The sequence below is a fragment of the Cynocephalus volans genome, chromosome 12, assembly GCF_027409185.1.
Source record: "Cynocephalus volans isolate mCynVol1 chromosome 12, mCynVol1.pri, whole genome shotgun sequence".
Classification (NCBI taxonomy): Eukaryota; Metazoa; Chordata; class Mammalia; order Dermoptera; family Cynocephalidae; genus Cynocephalus; species Cynocephalus volans.
Genome location: NC_084471.1, coordinates 94326833 through 94346468, shown reverse-complemented (window position 1 = coordinate 94346468; position 19636 = coordinate 94326833). Strand labels below are relative to the sequence as shown.

General features: G+C 32.8%; 1 protein-coding gene across 1 annotated transcript in view; it reads left to right on the top strand.

Annotated features, from left to right (window-relative positions):
* Positions 1 to 19636, top strand: part of PIK3C2G (phosphatidylinositol-4-phosphate 3-kinase catalytic subunit type 2 gamma) — a 372771-nt gene that overhangs the window by 12578 nt on the left and 340557 nt on the right. Inside the window, exons 2-6 of the mRNA XM_063075729.1 lie at positions 3998 to 4053; positions 8243 to 8997; positions 13241 to 13323; positions 16794 to 16951; positions 19247 to 19361. Of these exons, the coding sequence (XP_062931799.1) occupies positions 8323 to 8997; positions 13241 to 13323; positions 16794 to 16951; positions 19247 to 19361 (1031 nt within the window). The 5' untranslated portion in view covers positions 3998 to 4053; positions 8243 to 8322. The remainder of the gene's footprint in view (positions 1 to 3997; positions 4054 to 8242; positions 8998 to 13240; positions 13324 to 16793; positions 16952 to 19246; positions 19362 to 19636) is intronic.

Genomic DNA, 19636 nt, shown 5'->3' with positions numbered 1-19636 from the left:
TTTGGGTAAGTGAGGGGGTTGGAAGTTGGGAAGTAGGAATGTTTTTAAGTCTTTTTCAATTAATGTATTTCTTTTCCATTTCTTTTTATTTTCCTATAAACTTATTTTTTGAAGAAACCAGATTATTTTTCTGTACAGATTTTCACCCTATTTAATTTCTTTATTAAGAAAGCACAAAATTCCTGGATGCTTCTCTATTTGTGATGTTAGCAGCCACCAATGCTTGATGCCCAGATTTTATAATTCATTAATTATTGTAAAATATTTGCAACTCAATTTCATCATTCTTTCTTATTAATTTATTTATTTCTCTTCTGCAAAGAGAAACTTTGCTTCTTCTATTACTTAGCTACCCAGTGACAATTTCAAATTTAAAAAGAGAAAATAAATTTTTGATGGTATATGTACTTATTAACGTGCATTGTACAAAGACAATTAATTGATTGTGTGTGTATGTATTTAAATATATTTGATGTATTTTAATTCATTTATTATGCTGATTGGCCAGTGGGTTTCTTTTCAAATTGGATGGGCACTCTTGCATCCTTTGATATCTTCCTTACTAACTACAGTAACAGGATATTCTAGCTCATTTCATACATTATCTGCCCTAGATCTGAAATTCAGCTGGTCCTCCTAGCAACCTTGTTTTCTTTTAGTGGGAAATGGTATTAAATATTACAGTCTGGAGATGAGGGATGTTTATTGCTATAGGATGGACATTATTTCTAGGCCTTTTCAAGAAACAAAGCTATAGCAAGTGAGAGATAGACTGATTGATTGATTGATTGGTTGATTGATTGATTTTTTTAAAACCTCAGGAGTTTATCTTGATACTTTCAGTTCTAATTTCGTACTACAGAGAATACTGGTTCTCAAGGGCACAGGGGATGATAGAATTACTCACTTGTTTTATTCAGCATTACATACAAATATTCTGAAGATAGGAATTCTAATAGAATCAGCCATATTACTAACTTTAAAAGTTTTCAGAAATAATTTGTATGTCTTCTTAATTTCCCCCACCTTTTGTTAAAGTTGAACTGCATCTACATTGTCAGTGCAGATAGCCATATTAAACTCCCTTCAATATATCTCTCATCTATCTGAGTTCTCTAAAATAATATGTATATATTTAATGCTCACTAACAGTCACCAACAATTGATATATTTCCATCATTCTCTGGGAGTTTATTAGTGAATAGCCCATAAGAATAATATTCCCTGAGTTCTTGAATGGTCACAATAGTTTAAAAATTTTTTAATTTGAAGTCAGTTTAGGTTCTTACTTTAACTTTCTTTTCTTGAGTATCTTAAATATATCACACCATTTTCTTCTGGTACATGGTATTGATACCAAAAAGTCTTATGACAGTTCTCTTTCTTATTAGGCTGAAAGGCCACGTTGGTCTCTTTCACTGCTGTGACTCAAGATCTAGTACGTTGTTTGCAGCAGAGTGTCTTCTCCTGTTTTCACCTTTCTTCCTTCACTTCATCTTTCTCTTTCTGTATTCCACAGCTTTTCATCTCTTTTTCCTATTCCTGTTTTTCTCTTATTGTTCTCCTAGACTTTGCAAAATTAATATTATCTGTCTGGTACACAAATCAAGGGTCTTCTCCTCTTCTCAAACTGTCTGGAAAACTGCCACTCTTACTTCAAGTTAGCTTAGGAATCTTCTGTTCTTAAAACCCTGCCCAACTCACTTTGATAAATTGCAATCTTTCTTTCTTAATGCTATTGCTTTTAGGTTTAATGAAAAAGATTTCTCTGAACACCAAATAAATTATTGAAAATGATTCTCTAGTTCACTCATTCATTACTAATAGAACACAATAACAGAGACTAATATATTGGTTTAAGTAGGTAAACAGCAGCCATGACTGCTAATCACTTAAAAGTTCCACTGTGCTGGAATTCTCTTCGGGGTAGATTTGTCTGACAACAGGTGAAGAATCATTGACTCTTCCCAAAGTACCACTAGGTTGTGCTGCTTATGCAGCCTCCACCAAGTGTCCTATTCCAAGGTCTATCAGGACTGAATCTGTGAGCTTCCTCCCATCAGAGTCCATGTTGTACTCCCCAACTCCCTCTGTCCTCCCAAGAAGCAGGCTTTGTTCCTACTAGATCATTTCCCCCAAATTTGTTAAAGCAGAGCTGGAGGCTCACTTTTCATTGTCTTACTACTAAGACACACTCGGAGGTATTGAATAAATTACTATTTCGACTGCTTTATTATATTTAAGGATGAAAATTTAAACATGTAGGAATCAAAACATTCTTGAAACCAGTGCTCAATAACCTGCACAAAATTATCTCTGACATATTGCACATTCTAAAACAAAACATACCAGGCCAACCCCATGGCGCACTGGGGAGAGTGCTGCACTAGGAGCTCAGTGACGCTCCCGCTGGGGGTTCGGATCCTATATAGGGATGGCCGGTGCGCTCACTGGCTGAGCGCGGTCACAAAAATAAAACAAAACATACCCAACATAGAGACCTTAAATATGTTCTTCATATTTTACTTCTGCTTTTTCTAGGCAAAATAAGCTTAACAGTATTTTATATGAAATTCCCCAAATAAAATGAAGCCTGTGTCTTTTCAAGTACCTCTCATAGTGCACTGTATAACAAGTTTAGCTATGAACTAACTACTTGAGGATAGCTGAATAAATAAATGTGCAAATGAGCAAGGTGTATGAATAAACATAAGTGTATGAATAAATAAATTGGTTTATTAATGTCCATATTTCTCAAAAATAAAAATAAGTGACAGCTTAAAATTCTCCATGTACCAGAACCTTCAAGCAGTCTAATGGGAAGTGAGGCTTCTGTAGGATTATATGTGATTAGGAAAATGCCAATTGTTTATATAAAAGGGCAGCTGATAGAGACTGTTTGGAAATTAACGTTTTCCCCAAGCTCCTCTTGTATTCACTTAGGCGAAAATAATATCAGAGCTTATAAAATAGTAAAATGTTTACCTTTAAATTAGAAATGAAAATGGGGTAATGGAAATAATATAAAAGGTAAATATATGTATTTAATTGTTGTCTTCTTTGTATTCATACCCAAATTAAGCTGAGGAAGGACAGATTTATGTCTAGCTAAAACACTTCTGTGTGTGTGTGCCTGTGTACATGCCAGTGTGATATATACAAGTGCTTCAGCAGATGAAGACAGACTTGGAAATTTAAGATCATCCTTCCAGCTCAGTCTTCCAAGTAACCAGGTTATCTGCCATAGTTATAGGCTTCTCCTCCATCTTACTGAAAATACAGATGGTTTAGCTTGATTAGACATTGACATGTCCTATCTCGGCACAGTCTTTATCTTCCATGATATTTATATATATTTTAAAAATAGTAAATTTTCTATGCCTAAAATTTATCTGAAATAAAGGCTATTTTCCTTCAATCCCATAATTTGTTCCTTTCACCCTCTTCTCATCTCTCCCCTGAGGATATACTTAGTAATGTAGCCAGAACTTTTTGGATCAAGAACAGACATTTTCAGAAAGGTTCTTTTTGTTCTTTGTTCTTTTGAAAAATAAGCATTTTTGTTCCCATTCTGAACATTGGAGCTAGCTGGATGATATTTACACCTTTGTTGATTTCGCAAATAGAAGCAGCTGGCAGGAGCTGCCCTTTTTCTGATAGGTGCCTAAATTTTGTCTGTACTTTCTCTTTGAAACCAAATAAGTAATTAACCCTCAATAATAACCAATCTCTTGCAAGTTGAAATGAATAGAGTGCTACAAGCAATTACAGTTATTATTACTAATAACACCTTTTAAATATCCTGTTTCAATTTAGCTGAACTTTCCAACAAAATAGAGGGCTGTTTTTTCGCGTGGTCTTCTATACTTCTTTTAGTCCCTGATTTTCCAATCAAGAAAGCTTCTGGTTTGCATAGTGAACTCATTTTTTATTGCTGCTGTAACAAATTATCACAAACTTAAGTGTCTTAAAATGACGCAAGCTTATTTTTTTACAGTTCTGTAGGTCAGAAGTCCAACAGGGGTGATTGTTCGAAAGTCAAGATGTCGTAAGGTCTGCTCTCTTTCTGGAGACTTTAAGGGAAAATCCATTCCCTTTCCCTTTCCACCTTCTACAGGCTGCTCACAATCCTTGGCTCCTGGCCCCTTCCTCCATCTTCAAAGCTGGCAAAAAGCAGGTTAAGTCTTTATATCACATCACTTTGACCTTGTCTTCTATCCCCCTCTCAAACTTTTAAGGATCTTTGTGATTGCACTGAACCCACTCAAATAATCTCCTTATTTTAAGGTCAGCTGATTAAGAAACTTAATTTTATCAGTAACTATAATTTTTCTTCATCATGTTCTTAACATATTCACAGGTTCCAGGGATTAAAACACAGGAATTTTGAGAGGCCATAATTCTGCCTACCACACATATTTTCTATAGTTCATCAGATTCTTACTTAAATCAGGGACTGACAGCCATGCCCTTTCAATCATGTCATAATTGCTGCTAAACATGTGCAGTTCTGCTTCGAAGTCAAGGTATATGACTTTTAATTATTTTATACAATACTTCATAATCCAGAATACAAACATTTACTAGCTGGCACTAAATAACATACTTATTTGTTTGTGTATAAACTAAGAAATATTCTAGTTTTTACATTATAATGGTAAAGAGGATATTTATAATTATTAGAAATTCCTTAAAATAACTGTAGAGCTAGGGTTGGGTCTGAAGCTCACAGACCCCCTCGAGCCCATTCACAGACCCTTCACATGCAGGCTGAAGAAGGAATAGTCTTTATTCAGCACACACAACATTAAGAGCTAGGCAGTACAAAGAGAAAACTCAAAAACTCAACCGCTACTGGCAAAGTCCACTGAAAAACTGAAACTGAGCAGCTGCCAGCAGAGTAAACATGCTCTATTGTTAGACGCAACCTCTCCGCAGCCAGCTCTGCTTCACAAAACTGCAGAACACGCAAAAGCAATGAAGTAGAAAGATACATGTGTGCACATGCACATTAACTCCACCCACACAACTTGTTTATAAGAAATGTGGAAGAGGCTTAACTCAATTATTCTGTTTTCCCTACAATAACCAAATTTAATGTTGAAAAAAATGGATCTCAAAGAGATTTTGTTTTTATTACATTTTCAATAAAAAAGTATCTTATTCTCCTTTATCTCGTGATAATGAGATTTTTTCAGATATGCTTCTAACCCATTTCAAGTTTGCTGTGAGAAATACTTGAAAAAGTATTCTTACTAATAAAAATTTTAAAGTTTTTAACCCTTTTCAGTAGAGATAGTTTGAGCTGAGTTAATAACTGTGCTGCACTGCCTAAATCCAAGGATATTCTAGATGTCTTACTAGCATGACACGTTCACCCCATGCTTCCCTTTAATTCCTGTTTAAAACAAATCTGTGAACACAAACTCTAAGATCTTAAGTAAATTGATTTTTCTTGTGAGCCACAGATTCCTCACTTGTTCAGTGGTGGTAATAATGCTATGTATCTGACAGGTTGAAGTGAGAAATAAATTTGTCTATACAAATAAACATGTGCATGTATATAGAGCACTAGCACAGAGTAGGTGCTCGAAAAATGTTAGGCATAATTATCATAATCATTATTTTGATTATTAACAATAACCAGGTGGTCCAACCTAAAAGAATCTTTAATTTCAGCATCAGAGCACTGATACCTTATTTAAAGACCTCCTTTCTGGCTCTACAAAATAAAAAATAATTTTAAAAACCTCGAAAGCAAAGGTTTTAAAGCCACCAAAAGTCACTTTAACATAGCTACATTTGGCATAATAAGCTAAGAAGGAGCAGGTCAAACTGAGGAAAACAGGAACAGGATATTAGGTCTGGTTGTCAAAGTCGAAGTCACACTTGCTAACAAATTCTGAATTCCATGAAAGATGGAAGTAATATAATTTGCTTTAATGAAGCATAGCCTTCACTACAAACATGAAGTTTTTTAAAAAATGGCAATTCCTGAAAAACAAATTTTGGCTAGATACTAAGGTATCTATGTTAATCATGAAAATTATTAGAATGCTTTGAAATAATATTTTAAGATTTTGTTTTTCTGGTCAACACTTTATTCTATACACCTTTTACATACAACTGTTGAAAATTTTTCCCTAATCTATCAGTTCAATTTCTTTACTTAATATATAAAGCATAATATATCTAATTCATTTATTCTATCAGTGTTTATAAATTTTTACAAATCTGTAATGCTGAAATAATAAAAATCAGTTTTCATTGCAAAACAAGATTGATAGAGAATTGTACTTGACAGTCATTATTATAATTATCCTTTAAAAATTGGTTTTGTGTTTCATATACACACACAACACGTATAATTGTTAAGAGAATTAATAAATTCATAAAAGTCATGCAAATACTTTTCAGTTTCATTTAATTGCAACTTGGTTATAGTTTTTAAAAATTTATTGAATCATTTAATCAACAAATGAGCATCTACTCTGAATGAAGCAAAGTACTGGGTATTTGCTGAGTTATAAGTGAGAAAAACCAGCATGGTCTGTTGATCTAATAGAAAGGAGAAATACTGCATATGTAATTACAAGTGTGATTATTAGTATCAATGAGAAGTATAAAATGTAGATAGTATTACAGAATAGCTTAATCTAGTCAGGGCATTTGGAAGAAGTTTTTTTGAAGAAGCAACATCTCGAGTAAATAATAAGAAAGAATTAGCCAGTCAACAAGAAAGACGAGTGTCCAAAATAAGACTGGGCAAATGCTGCTGTGTGAGGGAACAAATCCTTTTGAGGACTCAAGAGAAGGGCCAGTTGATTAAGAGCAGAGAGTGAGATTGAGTAGCCAGGTCATTGGGGAACTTCCAAGTCCCTTGAGGAATTATAAACATTAACCTGAGTCAGTAGGAAACCACTGAAAAATTATAATTAGGGGAGATACTTGGTTAGTTTCTTGAATATAACATTACAGTGTGAAAAAATGGATTATATGGCATAAGCATGGACTGCAGAAAATGTAGAAGCAGTTTCAGAGACAATATAACATTTCAGGTGAGAAGATAAAAGCTTTAAACTAGAATTATGGCAGTGGTAGACAGAGAGAGGAAGATAGATTCTAGATACATTTATGTGGTATACCCTGCAGGGACTGGGTGGTTTATTGCATACAGAAGAATAAAAGTGAGGAAGAATTCAAAGATGAAATGCTGGTGTCTGGTTTGAGCAACTGAGTGGATGGTTGGGCTATTTTCTGCCACAAAAAAACACTGGAAAAGGGGCAGTTCTTTGGTGAATTGTGATTTAAGTTTTGGACTTTCAGTAGGAGATATTTTTTAAAATCCAAGTTGATATACCCACTAAGTAGCAAATGGAGTGGTCTGGGCTGGAGTCATTGACAAATAAATGGTAATTTAAACCACAAGGTATGAAATGACTTAAAATGAGAAAAATTCAGAAGAAAATAAACTCTGACAAGGATCAGATGAAAAATGAGTAACAGGCAAAGGAGTGCTTGAGAATGAAGAGGAAGGAAAAACTTAGAGAGTACAGTGTCATAGACAGAAAAGTAAAAAAGCAAGACATTTTAAAGTAAGAAGCCTGGTGAATGATATCAAATACTATGGAGAGAGAAACTTAAAAAGAGACTGAGAAATGCCATTCGAATTACTGACATAAAGTTCATTGATAAACTTAATGGAAGTAGTTTTAGAGAAGTGGATGAAAGGTTTTTGCAATTGTTTAGAGTTTGAGGGAGAAGAGGAAAAATTCTAGCCAACCATTTTAAGATTAGTTGTGGAGGGGAGAAAAAAGTTGAGGCTATGTCTAGGGATGGGACAGTTGCCAATCAACAGATTGTTTAGCTGATAAGAAAGGGTCGTTAGCATGATTGTGTACAGAGGAAAGTACTGATGTTATAAGCAAACACATATTCAGTAGAAAAAGGAGTCAAAAGGGGAAGAATATTGACCTTGGATAGAATGATGACTACTGATCATAACTGAAGTGGACTTATTTTTTTACCACAGGAATTTCATCAATCTATTCAAAGTCAATTCTCCTTTTCAGATGCATAATGTTGTGAGCCTTGATGAAGTTTTACATTACTCAAGGAATTATTTCACTTGCTAAGAAAAAACTTCAAAACACTTGTTTAAATTTATTCATCATATTACTTTCTTACAAGCTCTTTTATTTCAAATTAAAGACTTTTTTGTTTCCTTTTATGCCTTTTCTAGGAAAATTTCTACCCTCTTTTGTAACATCATCAAGGAGATATTCGAGCAGAGTCAACTCTCTCAGTTACATAAAATAAAGAATGGCATATTGTCGGCAAGCTGATCTAAATCCTAATAAATCACATGAAGAACAGCATGGGCACCAAGAATTTCACTCCGTAAATCAACCCTTTTCTTCTAGTCAAGTCAGTCTAGGTTTTGATCAGGTAGTAGATGAAATCAGTAATAAAATTCCTCTCCATCAGAATGAAATTGAAGAAGACACCTTTTTTGTGCCCAGTGCACCAAACTGGGACTTAAAAAAGTATTCATTAGATGAAACACACCAAATATCCTTGAATGAATTCACTTCTAAAAACCCTGAGCTCTCCTGGCATCAAGTTAGGAAGACACCAGTAATTGGTTTTAGTCCTTCTGTGCTACCAAGACTTCAAAACATGAATAAAGAAAGTTCCTGGGGAAACCCTGTAGAAAAACATCATGGTGCTGATGACTCCGGATTCAATATATTAGCTTCATCATCCACTAGTTCAGATAAAATTAATCTACAGAGAGAATTTGACAATCAAAATTATAACTACTATATAGGATTTGAAAGTAGCATTCATTCTATATATCCATCCTCAACTGACTTAATGCCAGAAGAAGAGAATGAAACGAGTCGACATATGAATATTGTGGAACCTTCTCTGATGCTTTTTAAAGATTCTTTTCTACCCAGGAAATGGGAAAGCACCTGGCCAAAGAACATAGAGGTATGTGTAATATACATCAACCCAAAAATACGAATCTGAAAGAATCATTCCGTAATGTATTGAATTAATTTGGTAATGAAAATAACTAACCTTAAATAGGGAAATCTATTAATATTACTTTTGAAAAAGAACTTACTTAAATTCAAGTGCTTGAACAAATTATTTTTTTCTGGAAAAAAAGGAAAATAATTTTTTAAAAGTATTTTTAAAGTTTTAGATTCATCAAAACTAAATACACTGTTATAGTACTTATCTTTTACTGAATAAAAATATATATTTGGAGGTTTAGCTGATAGTATTTTCTATTGTTATTGTGTTATGCACACACACAAGCACACAAAGATTTTATGATATTTATGTTTTGAGTCACACTGTAATAATTTAAAATTTTATATCTTTACTGGTATGAAAAATGTCTTTTTACCCAGAGTCCCCCAAATTATGTTAGGGCCAGGCAACTTCTGTTGTGATCATTTCAAGAGTAGGAAATTAAGTAATCATTGTATAACTCATCCTAATGCTTTCATTAGTAACTCTCTAATCATTTTAGTAACCATAGAGTTTTCTGTATAATATTTGAAGATTTTTTCTACTTATACTAAGTCTAGACACAAGTGAAACCAGAAGTAAACAATACAAAAGAAGTAATGTTATTAGCAGCTGCAATTTACAGGTTGAAGCAAAAGGATTTTTTATTTATTTAATTAGTTATAAAATCCTTCCTTGTGATATGCTAGGCGGAATAGATGTAAAGAAGGAAAGACATGATGCCTGAATTCAGGAATGGCATACTGCTCAAATTAACTTGCACACACATAATGGCAACCCTGTAAAATGACAGAGGGGGTGAGTACATAAGAGAAGAAACACCTAATTCTGTCAGAAGCACTTGCAGAGGAGGTAAGACCTTAACAGATGTGAATTAAAAGTCAATAAATTTTAAAAACATACATTTAATTCTGATCACAACAGTGTAATAAATACTGAGCTTCCCCTGCCACTGAAAACAACTATAAAGTTAGACAAACTATATGAAGCAGCAGCTGATTTCAGGCATTGAACAACAGGCAGTATAGGACATTGATCTGTGGGAAAAGTGTGCCTTGTGATCATCCTGGTTTCTGTGTGAGGACAGGTTCTGGCTGCTATGCAAGTAGCAGGTCCCAATTTCAGCAGCAGTTATCACTGAGATTACGAGTCAGAGCCTGTAATTCCAGGCTGTAGAAGTGGCTGTGATTTGCAGGTCAGAGTGCTGGAGAAAAAGGAGCTATGCAGCGGTTGGGGGTTAGAAGCACACAGGGGATTTACTGCACATTCTTAGCCAAGTACCGCCATGTGCCTGTGAGGCTTAATAAATATTGTCAGCTTTGAGCTGAGAATTGGATGGTGATTGAATTTACCACACAAAGTAGAATGTATACAGTGCAGAAATTCTAGCCGAGCTAAAGAGACTGAGCTGAGCACTTTAGGCATTCAAATGAGACTCCACAAAGCCATCCTTTAAGAGTCAAGCCCATGCTCTAAAGTAAATGCTACACCAACCAAAATGGATGTGGCCCAACAGAAAACTAAAACAAAGTTGACAATACCAAAAGGATTTTAATTGCCTGCCATAGGAAAACTGTACTTTACTTAAAAAAAAAGGAATTCATAAGGTGCCATCTACAATATCCTACACATAGTAACAAATGCATAGATACATAAAGAAGCAAGTAATTATGACCCACAATCAAAAAAATAACCCAATCAGTAGAAGGAGACTCTGAGATAATCCAGATGTTGGAATTAACAGATAGGAACTTTAAAGTAGTTATTAAAAGTATGTTCAAGTAGATAAAGTAAAAGGTGCTCATGATGGGTAATTTAATGAAGAATCTCAAAAGGAAATTAGAAACTATAAAAACACAAACAAAAATAAATGCTAATACTAGTACTGAAAATATAATATCTGCTATAAAAAAAGTCACTGGGTGTACTTAACAACAGATAGTACAGGGCAGGGAAAATAGTAAACTTCAAAGCAAAGCAATAAAAATTACCTAAACAGAAGAAGAGAAAAGAAAAGCATTACATAGAAATGAGAAAGGATTCAGAGACTTATCAGACAAGGAGTTTAATATATGGACAATTGGTATACTAGCAGGAGAGAAGAAAAATAGGGATAAAAATTAACTTCAAGAAATAATTTTCAGAAAGTTTATAGAATTTGGTATAAAATATCAAGTTACAGATTTGAGAAGCTCAACAAATCGCAGACAGAATAAATACAAGGCCAAGCACAAGTAGACACAATATACTTAAACATCTGAAGACCAAATGTGAAGAGAAAATCATAAAAGGAGACAGAGAGGGAAAAGCATTTCACACAGTGGAACAACAATCTGAATAAAAGCAAACTTATCAGAAACAATGAAAGCCAGTGTCATGAAATAACATTTTTTAAGTTCTTTAAAAGAAAGAAAAAACTTACTTCTATATCCATAGAGTATATGTTTCAAAACTGATAATAAAGACATATAAGCAAATGTTGACAAAAATTAGTCAGCCAACATGTACACAAGAAATAACAAATAAATGTATAAGGTACAAGAAAAATGACACCACATGGACTCTAAGAAGGAATGAAGGGTGATAAAAATGGTAAGTATATTGGTAAATACAAAAGACTTTTTAATTTTTGTCAGACAGCTGAATAAAGCAAAATAATAGCATGTTATTGTGGGATTTACTGTGTATGTGGATGAAAAAATATAACAACAAAAACATAAAGGTTGGGAGGGGATAAATATTGTTTTGCTGTTATAAATTCTCACATTTTAAATACAATGGTATAGTATTTAACTGTATGTAAACTGAGATAGGTTAAGGATGAATATTATAATTACTAAAGCTAGCACAACCACTAAAAGATATTCAAAGAATAAAATCTAAAAATCCAACAGTGGAATTAAATGAAATAGGAAAAAAATCAAATAAACCAAAAAAGGGGAAACAAAAGAATAAAATAAAATAGAAGAGAAATAGAAACAGATATAAACTGAGGTTACCAGAGGTGGGGAAGGGGGGGAGAGGGTAAGAGAGGAATTGGTAAAGACATGAAAAATGGTTACATTATATTATATTGAATATGCTAATTATCTTTATTTGAGCATCACATATTGCACACAGGTATTAATATTCAACTCTGAACCCTACAGATATGTATAATCAACTATGTTACAATAAAAAAAGAAACAGATATAAATATGGCAATCTTAAATCCAACAACCTCCATAAATATTTTCAATATGAATAGACTAAATATACCAAATAAAAGGCAGAAATTAACTAAATAAAAAAGAAAGACTCAACTGCTGTCTCAAGAAACAAACTTACGATAACATAGACACAGATAGGTTGAAAGTAAAAGAAATGAAAAGACTTAGCATTCAACCAGAAAAAGAAATCTGATGGGGTTATTAAAGTACAGTTTAAGAGAGAGTATTATTAAAGAAAAAGTGTCATTTTATAATAATCAAACTGTTGATCACGAAGAGAAAACAAATTGAAACGTGTATGTACCCAATAACAGAGCTTCACAATACATAAGGCAAAAATTATTGCTTTGAAAATTAATCATATACATATGACTGAGCCATTTATGTATATATTCTCAGAAAAATGAAGAATATGTCCACATAATTACTTGTATATAAAAGTTAATAGTTTTCTTTACAATACTGAAAAGTTAAAAACAATCCAAATGTTTGTCAACAGGAGATGGCTAAACAAATTATAGATTAGTCACACATGGAATACTACTAATCAGCAATAAAAATGACAAACTATTAATATACGTGACAACATGGGTACATTTTAAAAATATATATCACTTAAGTGAAAGAAGTCAGGAACAAAATAACATATACACCTAATCTATGGTGATAGAAATTTGAATAACAGTAGTTATCAAACAAGTGTGCAGATTGATTAAAAGGAGATATGGGGAAAATTTCCTAAGTGAGGGAAATGTTCTATATTTTCATTGGGGTATTAATATTACAGTTATAGGTATTCCACAGAATTCAAATTATATACTTAAGATCTATGCATTTTTCTACATGTAAGTATTAATTCAGTTAAAATATTAATAAAAAAATAAAAATAAAATCTGAATGAATGTTGAAAATAGGATAAACATTGTTGAATTGTGTTAATCTTTTCTCTACCTCAAACTGTATTAATTTAGTGGTTTTTATTTAAGCCAATAGGTTGTTCCATTCAGCTGGCTGAGGTACCTCAAGGCAGTAATATGACTCTGGCCTCCTTTTGCAACAAAGTAAAAAAGTGAGTATTGCTGTTTTTGTTAGACTTTGAAATTTCTGTTCCTGAACAAATTTTTTTTTTTTACATAATTGAAGTGATTGATTTTGTATATAAAATGTCAAAGTCTTGTAATTTGAGAAAGTAAAAAGTAAAAATTTTTGACAAATTAGTTCATTAACCAACTTATATTATTAATAGTCAAATAGATTTTTTTCTGTTGAAAATTTGGTTAGAGTTGAACGTTTCATAAATTCAGACCTGCTCTTGTTGTTTGTTGGTATTTCAGTTTACAGTGAATTAATTTCTCATTTAATAACACAAGTGACTGACTCCTCTAGATCAGCCCCAAATTAACATAGATTTATCTTTCCTACTTGGGATATTCTGTTTAGGATCATGAGTGTCTTCCTCTTAATAGCTCAATCTTATCTTGAATGGTTGCCAGAATATTAAACAAATGTATGTGTGTTAATGCACTGAAAAACAACTTTGATCTCTAGGGGATATTACAAACACATCATTGATCTTTTTTGCTAACCTAAAAATGAATTAAAATATTACTATGATAATTAGATATAAAGATAAATGCCTTTTTAAAAGACCAATTTCTTATTAGCAATAACAGTTTATATAATGTCATCTCTGCTAAGATTCTTGAAAAATTTTAAAAATTAGTGCATTTACAACACTTTAATTCTCTTGGTTTTTATCCATGTATAGCTGTTCAAATATAATAAATATATTTTTTATAAGCTTTAGCTTCTTACTAAATGACCATTTGGGATTAAAGATTTGGATTATTTATTTATTTATTTGGATTATTTATTTAATCATTAATTTAAAGGCTACTTAATTGCCTAATCACTAGTTCATGCATGAGAGATATTTAAATTTAAAACAAACATACAAACAAAAAAGCAACATCCCTGTCTCAAAAAACCTGCAACCATATTGGAAGGGTTGAAAGGCACACACATAAAAACAAAACAAATCATTTCAAATCCACGAAAATATTTAACTTTAATTAATTTCTTGCCCAGTTTACAGAAAAAAAAATTTAAATGGTGTTTTTATTCCTAAATTAGGATCTTTAAAATTATCAATATTGATTCTTTCAGGAATAAGTTACTTACTGCAACAAAATGACAAGCATTGCTAAAATCTTGCCACATTAAATTTAAAATATAGTAATTTCTACTTTCCAAGCATGAAAAATAGCTCTCTTAATACTTTAATATATCACTCCTCAGGATAACTCCACAGACAGAACACTTAATATTAGCTCCTCTGGCAACATCTTTTTTCAGAACATAATTTCATATTCTTAGGTAAAATCTTCTTGTGCAAGCAGTGGTGACATGAAAATATTTCCTGTGATGGTTTGTCAATAGCTTGTGGTGCATTTTCCAAATTTTTAAATTTTTCTTAATGGTTTCTTTCAAAATAACTATGAGAACTGAAACAAACAACCAGACAATAACTTTAGAGCAGTGAAAGAAACCATAGGTTATATTCATACATACTTTTCTTGGTTTTCAATAATTTTTATTGAAAAATACTCATTTACAAAATGATTAAATGTATATACACATAATTATTTATGTACACAAACACTATTCACTCAGCAATAATCTGAGGACCTATGTGCTAGGCGCTGTTAATTCAAAAGAAGAAGGTAAATTGAATGTGAAAGCCAAGTTTCCAAAACTTATGGAAAGCCAGAAGAGAATCAACATAGATATCCAATTGAATCTGTTTTTTTCCTAATATTTAAATAAGCATACCTAAATATGTTATTAACACTCCTTTTATAAAAAACTCCTTTAAAGAAGTTTTCTAATTTGTTGGATTCATTTTTGTGTGTGTGACATACTTCAAAGACATATCTTTCAAGAAATATGCCACATTCTTATTTAAAAAAAAATGATAAAATACTATAGCATCTGGAAAGATGTTACTGGCCCACAGTAGATGATGCGCAGGAAAGGCTTAGTACAGAATGAACCATGATTTTGCATTTTAAATTTAATTCCCCCAAATGGTAAAAGCTGAAATCATGTATGCACTGAGTAATATCTTACCATATGATGAATGCAAATTATAAAGCTCCTTGATCCAGAAATGGAGTCTAGACCTTTGTGGTAGGGTATAGCAAGGGAAAGTGATCCATATCTTTATCCTGGGCAGTGGTTCTCAGACTCCAGTTCCAGAGCAGTGGCAGCAGCTTACTTGAGAAACTATTTGTAGGACAAGTTTGGGAGACCCTCCACAGATCTACTGAGTCAGAAACTATGGGAATGGGACGCAGAATACAAGGTGATACTGATGCATGTCGGACCCATTGAGTGAATACACACATCCATTCGTTGGGCCCCTCGTGGAGGGGATGTTTCCATGGAATCTAATAGTGTTAAAGATGGAGCTACTTCAAAGGCCTGGCACTAGTTTAACACTGCACAAATGGAATACAAAGAACATTAAGGATGCAAAGTATTAATGTAAAATGCATAATTTTCCATTTAGGAAGAGCACTATGACGTTTCGATGTCAGCATAATTCATATAGAAAACAAGATTTCATATTCACTATCAAGAGCATTTTAAATATCACCTACTTGTAAATATCTTTATGTTATATTCTACATGTGGGCATGAAACATGGACCGACAGGAATCAAACTGTGGCAAGATACAATGATAATTATAATACCTCACATTTGTATATTACTCTATCTTATGCAAATCTTTTACACACTTCTCCTCTTTTAATCCTCACAATAAACCTTTGAAGTAGATAGCAATGCCCCCTTTTGTGCAAAGAAACTAGTCAAATAACTTGCCTCTGGCCATAACATTATTAAGTAGAAATTCCAGGATTCAAACGCAAGGCTTCTCTCTCCAAAGATAAACTGTTTTGCAATTCTTTGGTTCATTTATGTAATGGGTAATTGTTCAGAATGTACAAATTATTTCTAAGCTCAATTATATGTGTGAAATCCAAATATTTGTGTCAAATTCAAAAAAATTTAAAGAAAACGGAGAGTCTGCAAATTAAATACAAATAAGAAAATTTATTTACCAAAATCTCTAAGTCAAAATTAGTGACTTGCAGCTTGAGAAAGTTAGGGATAAGAGCTATCCAAAAGGAGGAATTCAGACATCAAAAGCAATGTAAACGAAGCAAGTGCCAACGTTCAGAGTGAATTCTCATGTTTTATTTTATGACAATGTAACCTTAGTTATTTCAAATGAGGTACTCCTGGGAAAACCTAAAGAACAGTCCTTTATACTTGTTTTTCATATAATCGTAATCTCTGTCAATCTGGCCTAGGTAAACGCACTGTGCCACAAATCAGCTACTGTTTTAATGCTTTAGATCTTCCATAGCAAAACAATTCATGAAGTTTCTTTAAATTATATTGCGGGCAACATTTTTTAAAGTTATATCTTGCAGATCTTGTCCTAAGTATTTTTCTTCACATATATTTTTCAGAGTAAGGGAAGCATATCATGCAGCTGACATTAATTCCAATTCTGGGAAGATCTGGAGCACCATTACAGAATTTCCATATCAGCTATTTTCTAATACCAGGTTTAATATAAATATATTTACTGGTAACTCAACAGAACTACTTTATTTTACGCCATATGGTAAGCAACCTTGCAATTACGTATAAAAATTCACATAAAGCTGCTATTGGGTACATAGCCTTGAATTCACAAACTAAAATCATTTAAAGAAGCATTGTTAGCTAGTGTTTTGCCCTGAAGTGAATTAATAGGAAAATAACTGGGAGACTTTTGTTAACGTTTAAGGCAAGTTTCTTCAAGAACTCTCTTTATATTGCTCACCCCAGAGTACTTTATTCTCCTGTTGTAAAATACTTAATAGCAAGTATAGCAAATTTTCAACATATTAAAAAAAAAAAGAAGCTCTACATTTCAAAAAGAATCTAGGTAAAGATGATATATAAGTGAAAATGACTGCTCCTATCCATTGGAAATAGGTATTTTATTCAAATATAAATAGATATGAGGTAGAATAGGCATTGATACATAGTCTCTGTTAGCACAGTGAGAAGTCTAACAGCCCTGTGCAGTATCTCCCCTATTGACTCAGAGTCTCTGTGGATGGATCCCAGGAATTTGTATTTTATCAGACTCACCTGATGATTCCTGTTTCTCTAAAGTTTTAGAATATCTTTAAAGTTGCTTAATATTTTATTTCACTATTATAGTCCACTGCTTTGCAAAACATTATTAGTTCTTTAAACAACATTTAGTTTCTACTAATTATGTTTCTACATATCCGCAAAAAACTTTTATTTCTTGATGACGATGATGATTATTTTGTTTTTGTTTTTTAAAAATTTTTTTACTCTATTGAAGCTTCTGAGTTAGTACAGAAAACTACAAGCATAGCAATGTTGGTATGTTAGTTCGGACTATATGGTTTGAAACTAACAGAAATCAAAACCGCTGCTTTAAGCAGAAAAAAAAAATTTTAAATAATATAAGGATTTCTTATAGAATTCAAAAGTGGGAATTCAGCAAAGAACTAGGAGGGTACTAAAAACACAAATGACTAAGCGGCCCCAAATTCTTCTATGCCTCTTACTTTATCTGTCTGTATTGTTGCTTCCCTCGTGTCTCTGGCTCTCGGCTAATTCATTTCCCTTGCTTCTCCAAGTGGAAAACCAAGCTCTCAAGCATATGTGCTATTTGACCAGCCACCCAAAGAGAGTTCAATCTCTCTTGGATCCAATTCCCAATTTCTAAACGTAGGATTCTGATCACCAGCCAATATCAATGGTACTGCACCTTGATCCAATCAGATGGACCTGGGTCTGGGTCATGTTGGCGTCAGTTGCTAAAAGGGAGAGAGTAATTGTAAACTATGGAGACCACTTCTGTTCTTTTATGTTACTATATTTAATTTCTAGCATCTCTCTCTGGATGTCCATTTGTTGAATTTGGCAAGCCAGAGGCCATTTTCAACTTTTATGAGAAGAGCAAAGTAATGAAGTCGTGTTTAGTGTTAAAATTGTGAAGTGGTAAAAAGGATGTCTATGTCCTCAGAGGTGTTAAAAGTCTGAGGAGGAGGAAGAGAAGAAAGACTAGGAAGAAGTGAAGGAGAAAGAAGTAGCAGAGGAGAAAAGACACATTCATGAAACATACAGAGTAACATTCACAGCTGTGTGGAGGGAAAAGGTTCCTCTGCCCACTTAGGTCTGAATGGTTCGGGATGAAAGTTGTGAATTAACTGACAACAGAGAGATTAGCAGGAGAGAGAAAAAAGTTTATTTACACATGCACATGGACCTGAAGGCCTAGTGAAAAGCTTCATATACCAACTTCACAAAAAAGGAGTGGTTTTAGGGCTTCAATAGGAAAATATAGAAGATTCTTTTTTTTTTTTTTTCTTTTAATGCAAATAGGAATGAGCAGTCTCTCTCCTTCCTGGAATTTGGAGGAAATCCCGTCAAAAGGGAGCTAATGGTAGCTGTATTTTCAAGACTCTCTGCTTTAGTCAGAAAAGGAAAGTTCGGATAGATTTCAAATGTTTTCACATTAAAATAATCTTTCTATCAAAACTGTGATACCTTCATCCCCTTATATTAGTGTTTTACTAGTATTACACATGTGCTCAAAAGAACGGAAGTCTGAAGATGGAAGTAAGAATGACTTTGGCACAAGATAGAAGCTGTTGCTAGAAATGTTAGGAATATGAAGTCTAAATAAGTAAAAAAGAGAAGACGGGAATTGCAAACAACGTTTTTCAAAAATATATCTAAATCTAACCAGACTACTAAATGAGATGCATCTCATTTTAATTCCTCTTGATGAAGCTAGACAGTTACAATACTTCATAATGTGCTAAAAAGGTTTTCCAAGCCAATATATGATAAGCTCATGTTAACTTTTATTATTCATCTTTGTTTTTAGCTAATTGTCTTGTCAAAGACCTGATTGCAGAAATTCTGCATTTTTGTACACATGACCAGTTGTTCCCCAAAGATTATCTTCTAAGTATATGCGGCTCTGAAGAATTTTTACAGAAGTAAGTATCTTATTGAAGTAAATTTTGATCATTGTTATGACCAGTGTTAAATGTCACTGCTTTCTATTTGTTTAAACAGATTTTATGCAAACATTATGCTCCTATAACCAGCAAAATTAAATCAATTTTACACTTTTTGCAGAGAATTTTAAATTTTATAAATTATATTGACAGTCTTATTTTTGGTGATATTTTGTGTTATATGTATTTAAGGTAACAGATATTTAAGTGATCTGTAATTACAGTGACCAACCATCTCAGTTTGCCCAAGATTA